General features: G+C 35.4%; 2 protein-coding genes across 2 annotated transcripts; both read left to right on the top strand.

The window, feature by feature from the left end:
• Window positions 1–2,721: 2,721 nt before the first annotated feature.
• On the top strand, window positions 2,722–3,497 carry LOC110896266. The gene is made up of 2 exons (XM_022143720.2): window positions 2,722–2,803; window positions 2,898–3,497. Exons 1-2 carry the CDS (start codon window positions 2,753–2,755, stop codon window positions 3,495–3,497), a joined length of 651 nt encoding a protein of 216 aa, XP_021999412.1. The 5' UTR covers window positions 2,722–2,752.
• Window positions 3,498–5,507: 2,010 nt separating this feature from the next.
• LOC110896267 (protein IQ-DOMAIN 14) lies at window positions 5,508–8,994 on the top strand. Its single transcript, XM_022143721.2, has 3 exons — window positions 5,508–5,924; window positions 6,957–7,142; window positions 8,362–8,994. The coding sequence occupies exons 1-3, from the start codon at window positions 5,580–5,582 to the stop codon at window positions 8,914–8,916; spliced, it is 1,086 nt and encodes a 361-aa protein (XP_021999413.1). The 5' UTR covers window positions 5,508–5,579; the 3' UTR covers window positions 8,917–8,994.
• The last annotated feature ends 3,675 nt before the right edge of the window (window positions 8,995–12,669 follow it).

Here is a 12,669-nt window from a genome sequence, read left to right as displayed (position 1 = left end):
ACCTTATGTATAATGAGCCGTAGCACGGGCTACGGCTCATTTTTTATCGGTAGTGTAATTTTTTTTTTCGATTTTCATACTAAGGATACCCCTGAACAACTACGAGGACACCTCTAAAAAAAGTCTGTAAGCTCAAACCAATTGAAAATAATAAACCCAAATCCCAATTGCCTAATATGTTAGCCCAAATCAATTGAAGATTGTAAATAATAAGCTCAATTGCCCAATATGGTAGCCTAAAATAATAAAAGATTGTAAATAATTGCCCAATTGCCCTGAAGTTTTAATGCACGCCATGGCACAACTACGAGGATACCAATCAATTGAAAATAATAAGCCTAAATCACAATTGCCCATTTCGTCACACTATAAGCGATGATGATAAATTTGCAAATTTGAATGGAATAAGTGATCTTGCGCGTGTTATGGTTGAAACGGGAACGCATAGTTCTTGTTCTTCAGTTTATCGGGTAGTGAAGCTAGCTTTGCTTTTACCGGTTGCAACCGCAACCGTCGAAAGATGTTTTTCGAAAATGAAACTTGTCAAGACAGATTTACGCAATCGAATGGGCCCGAAATTTTTGAACAATGCTATGGTTTGTGCGGTCGAAAAGAATTTTTTACGTGAAGTAAAAGACGACGATGTGATGAAACGATTTTAAGCTATGAAAAAAAAGAGGACAAATCTATTAGGTATTTGTTTTACTTTATTTATTTATTGTCCTTTTTTTTTAATATTGTACGATGCACGATGAAAAAAAAATTTGGGATACCTCTGAGTTAATGTTCTAGTTCCGCCACTGCATGCCGGTTGAGTCAAACCTCCCCATGATAGTTGAACTCATCCCGATCATCATATTCGAACATGATCTCTCACTTAGGTTGATCCATTGACTCTTGACTAGTGGGGTATGAGATGTGCAAGCATCTCATCTGTCACAATAGAATACCTTATACACATTGACTCCTGTAACATGATTAAATCACTTTCACTATATCATTTTGTTGCTTATTGTGATTAGCCACAATAAAGGTTCTTAAGTCATTAGGGTTTTGGTTGTGTTAACAATTTTAATTTGCAAAAAAAAAAAAAAAAAAAAAAAAAAAAATCCTTTGATAACTGAGTTGGCACTTGAAGTTGTACAAAATTCTTTAAATGCCTTGTTTTATGATATTTTACATAGTATGTTATATACAGTTGTGTTTTTATATACATTGTGGATTTATTAGTTTTGAATCAATTTAGAATGCAAAGTTATTTTTTATGAATTGGTATTTGATCATATACATTTATATATAATATACATCTATGTGATTATATGTCAATTGGTAGTAAATTGATATCTTGTATTCTTGTTAGAGCATCACAATAGGTTGTTTTTTGGTATTTTTAAGGAGAGAGAAGATAATGTGAAGGAGAGAGGGGATGAGTTGAAAGAGAGAGTGTGTGAATATGTATGTGGGGAAGAATGAGAAAAAAATGAGAGCATCCACAATAGAGGTATTTTTTCGTGTTTTTAAGGAGAGAGGGTGTGAGGTGGAGGAGAGAGAATGTAGTGGTGTATGTGAGAAAAAATGAGAAAAAATTGTAGGAAAGAAAGGTTTGTGAGTGTGATGTAGGAGAGAGGAGAGAGAAGATAAATATTTGATGGGTATTTTGTTTTTGAGAGGGAAGAGAGAGAAATTTATGGGCAGGAGAAAGGAGAGAGAATAGAGAATTGGTGTTTTTATGGTTTGTGAAATGATCATGAGATAGAAATAATCTTATTGGTTGGGCAAACACACATGTAGCACTTAAAAACATCATCTAAAAACATCCTTAGGGGATACGATACGGTATGGGACGCGGCAATGCTCGGCAAACGGGTTTGCCGATCGGCAAACATCGCCGCCGACAATGTCGGTACGCGGCAAACAAAGAAAATCGGTGTAGGTTTGCCGATTGTTAATGCATGCCTGTTGCCTTTTTTTTCACCCCATTCCAACGGTAATATTACCGTTAAATGTAAAAAAAAAAAAATTGTTTTTTAAATTGTTTTTTCACCCTATATAAATACTACTCACACATTTTAAAAAAATACACCATACTCTACATACTCTCTCAATCTACTCTACACTTTGAAAAATATGGAAGGCTCAAAGAAGGGTGAAGGCAAGAAGAAAATGGTAGGGTCCGGTTCAAAGTCGAGGCCTGGAGATAAACGTGGTTCGGGTGGTACTAGTGTCCCGTTTAATCCGCAACTTGGGTTTGCGAGTCACACCCAACCTCCATTTTATTTTAACCAACCCATGCATCAACCTTTCGGTTATGATACCCAACCCACCCAAAATTGGATGCAATACGGTCCGAGGATAACTCAAACCGGTTATTATGATTACTCCCAAGAAGCGCAAAATGCTTTTGACCCGTTTGCTTTTCAAAACCCAATGTCACAATCACCGATAGACGAACAAGATGACGCCGATGAGGAGTTCGTGCCGGAAACACAAGAACAAGAGTTAGATGATGATGAAGATGTTGCGGATGATGAAGATGTTGCGGATGAACCGGAAAAAAAAAGGAAAAGCCAAACGGGAAAATTGGTCGCCTAGACAAGAAGAGGCGTTGGCAAAGGCTTTTGTTCATTGCACTTTGAATAAAAGGAAAGACAATCAACAAAAGAAGGATGGCTTTTGGAAGAAAGTTCTAAACCACTTTAACGAAACGGTCGGCGGAAGTAATCGAACCCACCACCAAGTTCGCTCAAAATGGATGACGATGCAAACAAAAATTAACACATTCAACGGTCTATATCATCAAGCGGTAATTTTTTTATACGGTTTATTTTTTAACGAAATATTTGGATTTAGTTGATGATATTATATTTTTATACGGTTTATTTTTTAACGAAATATAGGATCGTTTACGTCCTAGCGGGAGTGACGACGCATATGTAATGAAACAAGCGTTAAAGGATTACAAAAGCAAAGAAAAAATTGAGTTCGCTCATGTTGCGGCTTGGGAGGTTGTTAGAACAAATCAAAAGTGGTCGCCGGTACCTTTGTTGAATGAAGAAAGCTCCGGTTCGGGTCTAAAAAGAAAGTCTTCGGATTCGGGAAATTATGCCCGAGGATCACCGAATGTCGAAATCTCAAGCGGATTCAATATTCCCGACATAAACGAGGATCCTTCACCACCACCACCAAGACGACAAACGAGAAAGGAGAAAAAGGACAAAGGGCCGTCTTCAAAAAACGAAGATCCAAGAGATATAACAAGCAAATTCGAAGAGTACAAGGCCATGAAAAAAGAGATAATGGAAATTAAACGTGTACGAGAAGAAAAATATTTAACCTTGGCGGATGAGCAACGAGAGGCGTTGCGACAAACAATGTTCGACAAGGACTTTGAGTGGTATAATCGGCCTACCGACGACCTTCACCCGAAGATGTTGGAAGTCGCACTCGCTAGAAAACGTGAGATCGCAAAAAAATATGGATGGCCTTGTGATTTTTAGTTTTTTTTTAAGTTAGATTTTATTAAAAATGTAATGTTTTATTTTTATTTAAGATGTAATGGTTTATTTTTAATTAAAATGTAATGCTTTATTTTTATTTTTAAAAAGTTTATGTTTTTTCCATTTTATCTTAAATATAAAAAACATAAAATAAAAAAAAAGTTTGCCACTCAGCAAGTGTTTAAACCACTGCCAACAATTTTCAGCAAAGTTTAAACACTTTTGCCTAATTGACATGGCACGCTCTGATTGATCGCTTTTTTGGTTTGCCACTTTAAAGTGTTTTATCACTCCTTATACCCTTAGTACATTAAATTACGTTAGCTTTTACATCTGTATGATTATCTGTCTATCTATGTTGAATGGGGTTAAATTTTCAAATATGAGTTGTCATTTATAACACGTTATAGTGCCATCTTATCAAATCTTGTGCCAATTTAATGGTTAATTCGTTTATCATTATGTTTGGATTATCAACTTCTAAAAATGATAAACTTTGTACTAGGTAGAATCTTAATTTCTTACGACAAGATATATATTTGTTTAAAGGCAAAACTTATATTTAGAAGAACTTAAGTCAAAACAGATCCAGCAAACTAAATTTTAAAGGAATATTGAATTTTAATAATCCCAACTATTCGCCTTTGACCGTCAACAGTCACAACTTAAAAAATAACCACTGGCAATCCCAACTATTAACATATTGGCCTCCAATGGACCCTGACTAACAGAACCATGACGCCATTAGTCTCCGGTCGTCGGAAAAACATTTTTTGCCGGAAAACTCATTTTTGGCCTGAAAACTCAACATTTTTATCCCAAAACACTTTCTAACCTTATTACGGACCTTTAGTAACCCTTTTCTAGTAAAAGCCCCAATTATTGAAGTCGCCGGAAAACTTCTTTTTAGCCGGAAAACTCAACTTTTTGGTCGGAAAACTCAACATTTTCGTCTCAAATCTCTTTGTAACCTTAGATTGGACCTTTAGAAACCTTTTTATGGCCAAAACGGTTTTTCGCAACCGGAGACTAGCGGTGTTAGAATTCTGTTAGTCAGGGTCCATTGGTGGCCAATATGTCAATAGTTGGGACTGCCAATGGTTAATTTTGAAGTTGAGACTGTTGACGGCCAATGTCGAATAATTGGAATTATTAAAATCCAATATTCAAATTTTAAATGATGTAAATTTTAATTTAAAGACCGTGTTGAAGTTTTTATTAAAAGTATAGAAGTTGTCAAGAAAACCAATATGAAATACCGACCTTGTTAACATGGTTACCTCTAATTTTTTTTGAACGGCAAATTTCCTTTTATGCGTGTCGTCTATGAGAATTAAAGCCATTTAATAATTTTCTTCAATTTAATATAATTAACAATTTGTAAAAACTAATTCACACACCTTCTAAATATACCTCCAGTTTGTCATCAAACTTAAAACTTTCATCCATTCAAGAATAAACACTTTAACAACACACCTATTAACCTAGGGATGAGCGTGGTACCGGTATCAGTATCGAAAATATCGGTACCGAAATTCATCAAAACTGGGTACCGGTACCGAAATATCCGGTACGATACCGGTATTTAAAGGTAAACTTTGGTATTTTACCGATACCGATACCAAAAATGTCAAAAAGAGGATACCGGTACCGAAAAAATTCGGTACCGGTACCCAATACCAAATGCTCATCCCTATACAGATTGAAGTTCTCTTATCAAATAATCACATTAAAAATAATAAAAAGTCACAACAATATAGTCCTCATTCTTTATATTAAAAGTTATACTTTTAGTACAAAATTAATCACAAAATCATTTAAAAAAAGTATTAAATTGTCTTTTTATCAAATGATGCATCAAACTTACACCTAATTAAAGTTTTACCATTATTTTTAACATTTAATATAAAAAATGAGAACTATACTGGTGTGACGTATATAGATACACATAATATGTATGTATATATATATCTGTTATGGACTTTTCCCTCTTAATAGCAATATTTAAAATCTATGAGTTGTTACAATTCTTTTGAATTAGACAACCTCTTTATCTTTCCTTTTGACTTATAGGAACCAAAAATGGGGAAAATGATAAGGTGGTTGAAGACATTGTTTGGTTTCAAAACAGAATCAAATTCCGGTGACCGGAGAACCAACATTCCGTCGTGCATTGGCCGCGCACGTCGATACGCCATTTGTTCTCCGCCAGAGACTCCAATTCACATCAACAACTGTGAAGAACAAAGCAGACGTGCAATTGCAGTTGCTGCCGCCACCGCTGCTGCCGCTGATGTCGCCGTTGCTGCCGCCCATGCTGCCTATGCGTTTGCCCGGTTAACAACTCAGATTCGATCAGCCACTGCCACCAGGGATCGGGAGAATTCAGCTGCAATCAAAATTCAGTCTATGTTTCGTGGGTATTTGGTAATGAAGAACTCTTAACTCAATTATACGTTTAATTTAATTGCAATTAGTGGCCGGGCCCATGATTTTTTCTATTATGTCTGTTTTTTTTTTTTTTTTATGGTTGAATGTTGCTTAACTCTACGTCTGAATTTTCAATTCGAGTCGGGTCAGGTCACATGAGTCCTGAATTTTTTTCTAACAGTACAACTAAGAGCTAGAATTAGGTAATCATTACCATGAAAAAGATACAATTTCTTTTTTGCTTTTCACTTTGTTTTTTTATGCAAAGTTCTCCGGGGTCAAAAATCGGAGAACTAAAATGAGGTAATCATTACCATGAAACAATTACGTACCGTTAATACAAACTTTTTTTGCTTTTCACTTTGTTTGTCATATGCAAAGTTCAAAAATATCCGGGGTCAAATATCACAAGGTCGGTGAGACAACCGTTATATCTAAAATAAAGAGTTAATTACATAGTTAGTCTATGTGGTTTATACAAACTAGCAATCTAAGGTACTAATAGTTTAAAATCACTTCCTGGGATACTAACTTTCCATTTTTTTAACATGTGGGGGTATTAATTACATAGGTAATTACATAGTTAGTCCCTGTGGTTTTCACAAACTAACAATCTAAGGTACTAATAATTAACTAGGGAATTAACGTTAATACTCCCACATGTTAAAAAATGGTAAGTTAGTACCCTAAGAAGTGATTTTAAACTATTAGTACCTTAGATTGTTACTTTGTGTAAACCACAAGGACTAACTATGTTATTAACTCTAAAATAAACAAACCCAATTTTAATTATATATAATCATCAAGTGGTATCTTGTGTGTCCCTCCCCTACATGGGTTAAGGGTTAAGTCGCATGGTGAACAAAATTGCAGATTTTACGAGTAGCACTAGAGGGTGGGTGAGCTAGGCGTTAGAAAATAATAAAAAAATATTATATAATCAAAACTTATATTTTCTCAAAAATTGAAATTGGAACCAAAGTTTACTGTTTCATTGATGGCCTTATGAATAAATACCAATTTTAACAGTCAAGGAAAGCATTGAAGGCTTTGAAATCACTAGTGAAGCTTCAAGCACTTGTGAGAGGTTATTTAGTGAGGAAGCGAGCAGTTCAGACTCTTCAGGGGATGGAGGCTTTGTTTAGAGCACGATCCAATGTTTTTGCACGCAAATTTCGTCTTCGATATGATGAATTTCATCCAAGAAGATTAACGGTAAGCACCCGATTCGCTGAATTAGTGGTTTTCTAAACTCGGTTTTCTAGTTATTAATGTTAATAAGAGCATTCACATTCGATTTTCTACTCCATCTCTGTAATTACCCTGAAAAACACATATTTTCTCTGTTGTTTTCAATTAAAGAATATTTTTTATACTTTTATCATTACTTTTTCTCTCTCATCTACTCACAACAACTTTAAAAAAAATATTAAAAAAATTATAGAGGGTAAATAATTTCAAATTTGCTAATGAACAACAATATTTTATCTCTCCTCCATTCACAACTACTTTAAAAGATATAAAGGATACACTCACATTAGACCGTGGGGTATGGTGGGGCGTGGGTTGGGGGCATGGTGCGACACATGGAGTATGGGGCACCCAAGACCAAAAGTCAATTTCAAAGGGGTATGGTGGGGCGTGGGTTGGGGGCATGGTGCGACACATGGAGTTTGGGGCACCAAAGACCAAAAGCCAATTTCAAAGGGGTATGGTGGGGCGTGGCTGGGGTGGCGTGGAAAAAAAGCCAATTTCAAAGGGCTAGTGCTCTTGGCCAATGAGGTTCCGTCATGTCATGTGGGTAGCCCCGCCCAACGCCCGGGCTGAAACCCCTGCCCAAGGGGCACATCGAAACCCAGCCCACCCCGGGTGGTGATGTGGACGTTTGTACCCAACCCATGCCCCATACCCCATAGTCTTAATATAAATATAGAGGTTTGATTGTGAATGCTTTAAGTGTACTCAATAGGGTCTTGATGGCAAGGCCGGTTTAACCGCTAATTCTAGTCTCGAAAACGACAAATCAATCTGGGTCGGTCGGGCAAACCGGCTGCTTTTACGGTTTTACCGGTTTGAATGTTAGTTTTGCCGGTTTGTACTGATTTTTTTCTTTTTCAAAATCATTAGTTTGTATTTAAATTTTAAAATGATAAAGATGGTTCATAATTAAAATATATATACATAAATGCATATATCAAAAATGAAAAAAGTTATATCAAGTTATATAGGTTTACACCTGGTTCGGTTTACATGGCTAATTCCAAGTTTCAAACAAGGTTGAACCGTTAAAATGACAAACCACAAAACCAGACCGTGAAACGCACCATTTGAATATCAAACCGGCCAAACCGATTGTTTTTCTTTAGTTTGAACCATTACGGTTATTAAACACTTTGATACTCATTCTTCTTTTTTACTTGTATCAAATTTAAAGAGGGGGGCTTGTGAGGGAAGAACTAGAAGCAGAAGGATTTCATCTACTTTTCAGATCCAAGATGATGGTAGGCCCAACCCTATTGAGGTGGACCTTGAAGAGCCCAAATCAAGACTAAAACGAGCCAACACATGGGCTTGGGCTGCAGACCAGACACCATCTCCTTTATTGAGTAGTAACCCGAGGAGCCATCTTTCGATGCCCGGTTCATCAAACCATCATGAGTTTGAGTTTTGCTTCTCCACAACCCACAACACCCCTCGTTTTGCGTACTCATGTGGGCCCGACGACTACGGGTCGATCATAAATGGGATTTCTAAGGATGATTCTTTTGCGAGCCACCCGGGTTACATGGCTAACACCAAGTCTTTTAGGGCTAAGCTTAGGTCCCGTAGTGCACCAAAGCAAAGGCCAGAGTATGGGCCTGGGGTCAAGATTAGTAATGGGCTTATTGAGTTGGAATGTGGGCTAGATATGGAGAAGTCAAAGTCACCGTCAATGCTAAAAAACAGTTTTAAGAACTATGTGATGGATTGGAAAGTCCTCAAAAAGTAAACTTGAGTGCTTAAGATAGAAGTTTTTATTTTTATTTATTTATTTATTTTTTGATTTGATAGGAGGAAAATTATGCAATTTGAGTTGAATTCAAATTCCATTGTGAGAATTAAATTTTGGATTAGATAACCCCATGCTATTTTATTATTGGCGAAACCCAATTATTATATTATCTTGAATTTTGATTATTAACATATTTTTATTCCTGTTGTTATATTCGTGTGTGCTAGTATTAAACCCCTGTGTTACAGCGGTTGTCATAAAATTGTGTTAAGTAGTAGCAATACTATACCGTTGTCAGCGACCACCAACACCGGAAAAACTCGTAGAAACAAAATAAATAAAAATGGAAAAAAATAACGCTGAGCGAAAAGTGATGTCTGTCGTTAAGGACATGCAAAAACCGAAATAAACTAGTAGCTAGAGTAAGTCGGATATCGAACCAGATGAGGATTGTGGAAAGTGTGTAATGTTAAGTATTGATTAACATCTATAAAAAATAAACTGATGATTGTTTGATTTGTGGATTAACTAAAAATTACAAACTAAATGTGAGATTTAAATCAATAGAAAGAACAATGGTTCCTCCAGATTTCAGGTTTTATAGCTAGATTCAATTATGTGTTTAATCGAAACACTCACATAGACATAAGTGTTTAACCTAATTCATCAATTGTGATAACCAACGACTAAGTACTCCGGTCAATACATAACGGGAGATTATCGAATGATTATCAATTACAATTACAAACCCTAACCCCATGTCAAATATATCCCAATTACTAGAACTCTCGGGAACTGAATGCTTAGAAATTAAGGTTTAAATAAATGCAATTGTCTACAATCAATAAATCAAATCAAGGTGAAAAGCATCGAATGCTTAGATCACCGAGTTATACGATTGTCACAAACACATAAAATTATCCAACTTACAAAACCCTCCAACCGGAGGAAACCATAAAACGACTAGCCGCTCATGACGGTTGACGGATCTTCGTCTGCCTCTGTTTGCGTCTCAGAGTAGTTCCCCTGCCGTCGAGATTGTGATGTCTGGTGATTGTATGATGATGCCTCAAGCCCATATGACTGATAATTAAAATTGGGCTCTCCACATGTGTGATCCCTTATAAAAATCTCGGCCCACTTGTGATTTGATAATGAGCATTAATTATCTCACATGGGTTGTTGCTCCTCCCTGTGTTGTCTCGATAGGAGTCTGCCAAGATGTCCCAAGTGTGATGATATGTATTTTGACTCTCTTGTCCTCCTCTTAAAATATTGATGTGATGATGAATTATATAAATAAAACATCTATCAAAAGTCGGCTCCTCTTGATGTGTGCCGCCAAGTCAAGCCCAATGATGATATTCTTGTAATCGGCCCAATCCAATATTCACATGCATTTGGCGGCCCAGTTGAAACCCAAAACCTTGCTGCCCAATTAATTCTTGATGATGATGTTATATCTAAAACCCACAAGCCACGTGATGATGATCATATGTGTTGGATTGTTGTTGACTTTTGTGCTCCTTCAAAAGAAGTCTATGCCGTCAACGATATGATGATAATGAGATGTGTTTCCTTTTTTCTTGTCTATTGTGATGTTATTGTTGAGAAGTCAAAGTCCACACACCCCCCAAGAACATATGTGCATATCTCGGCCCAAAGAACAATACTGATGATGCGTGATGATGTCTTATGATGATAATGATGGATGATGTTATGAATATCCTCAAACCCTCATGTGCACCTCTCGATGATTAATGATAATCCAAGATAGATTCCCTCTGTTGTTGCGGCCCAATCACAAAAATCCACCTTCTCCTTTAATATGGCTGCCGCCAATTTCCTAGTGGATCATGTGTTCGTATCATATGATTCAATAACATGGTCCAATCATCTCAAAGTCCAACTTGAGCCTCTCTTGTTCTTGTGATGGCTGCCTAATCGTGGGGCCACTTGTGATGATGATTTGTTGACAAGAGAGCCCAAGTCCACGTGACTAAAGGCTGCCCAACATCTCAGCCCAACCGGCCCACCTTTTTATTCTAACCATACGCTACGGAACAAAACCATAGATTACGGTCTGTACATTCTGTTTCTTTTTTCGTATCTTAGCCGTAGGTTACACTCCTTCCCTCTAGTTTGCATCTTCACTTTCATACAATGACTAAACGGCCCCTCAACTTCGTTCGTTCATAATTCTCGTACATTCAAGCTACATTTCGACTCGTAACGGCTCATGAATAATGTAGCGTGTCTCGACTATCATCCTTGATAATTCTGCTTCATCACTAAACTCTCCAATTTCACCGAATTACGCCGATTAACCTGTAGAACCACATACTTGCGTAGTTAACATATTCAAAGGATATAATCTCATAAAACGCATTAACTCACACAACTTAATACACTTAAGGCTCACGTTTCACACTCTCCATCAAAAAGCAGACATAAAATCTTTGAATCACGCACGCTCGTTGCTGAGAAATTAAACCGAAAAGTAAAACATAAAAAAAAATAACTAAGTCCATCAGGACCCGCGTGCTGGACGAACTTCTCAAACGCAGAAAAATAGATGTTACGTGACGAGCCAGTCAAACGAGAAAAATATACGAAAAACTGTTGAACCCCACACGCACGTTGCGGTGCGTTAACTCACAAAATTTAGAATGAAACAAAAAACTTGGGAAAAATGAAAAGTATGGTGGACCAAAATTGAAAATAAAAAAGAGCTGGGATTAAATTGCAAAAGATGAAAAACTTTGGGTTAAAAGTAAAAAAAACAAAGGGTTTAAATTGCAAAATTTAAGTTATTTATTAATTTTAGATAAAGAAAAATAAGTGATATCTATATAGGAGAAGGTTCAAATGAAAACCACTAGTTATTGTGAAAACTCGAAAACTAATTAAAAAAGCCAAAAAACATACCAATTTTTTTTTTCATACAAATTTTCGTCACTTTTAGTATATAAAAAAATTTTCAAAAAAAAAAAGAAGTTTTTTTTGTAGTGCACATGTGTAATACTACACATATGTAGTACACATACACATGTGTTGTTTTTTTATATAAAAAAACCTGCGATTTTTTATAAAAAAATTAAAAAAAATTGGTGTGTTTTTTATGCTATTTTTAGTTAGTTTTCGAGTTTTCACAATAAAAACGGTTTTCATTTTACCATCCCCTATCTATATATTGGTTATTAATTAATATTAATATTAAAAGAAATTTATTAAATAAATATAAATAAAATTTATGAGGTTGAAGGAGAGAATGGCACGTGGCATTATTTGGAGTCTTTTATTATAAGTTAGATTAGATTAGATTAGATTAGATACTTTTTTATTTAAGTAATAATAACAATTTAATAAGTAATAATAACAATTAAATGATATAAATTAAAGATATGTTAATTTAAATGGATAAGAATTTCATTGATCATGTAATAATTTTTTTTATGGATATTGCTCTATTTATACATGTTAAACAAATATGCATAAGAAAACTATGAATTTTAAAAATGTGATGATGGCAAGATATCTCACAAAGATTAAAAGTAGTGTATTAAATATATTTGTCTTACAATTAATTAATTATGAAAAAAATGCAATACAGAAATGTTTTGTTAAAAGAAAAGTATTAATCATATATTTCAAAAGATTCTAATTTTAGTTTTATTTTAAATTCATTAGACAGAAGGTTTTGTGCTTGAAAATGTATTCAAGGAACTGCTTTTTGTATTTATTCTACAA

Source organism: Helianthus annuus, chromosome 12 (genome assembly GCF_002127325.2).
Source record: "Helianthus annuus cultivar XRQ/B chromosome 12, HanXRQr2.0-SUNRISE, whole genome shotgun sequence".
NCBI classification, from domain to species: Eukaryota; Viridiplantae; Streptophyta; class Magnoliopsida; order Asterales; family Asteraceae; genus Helianthus; species Helianthus annuus.
Note: the sequence above shows the minus strand (reverse complement) of the source record. Positions and strands in the feature narration are given on the sequence as shown.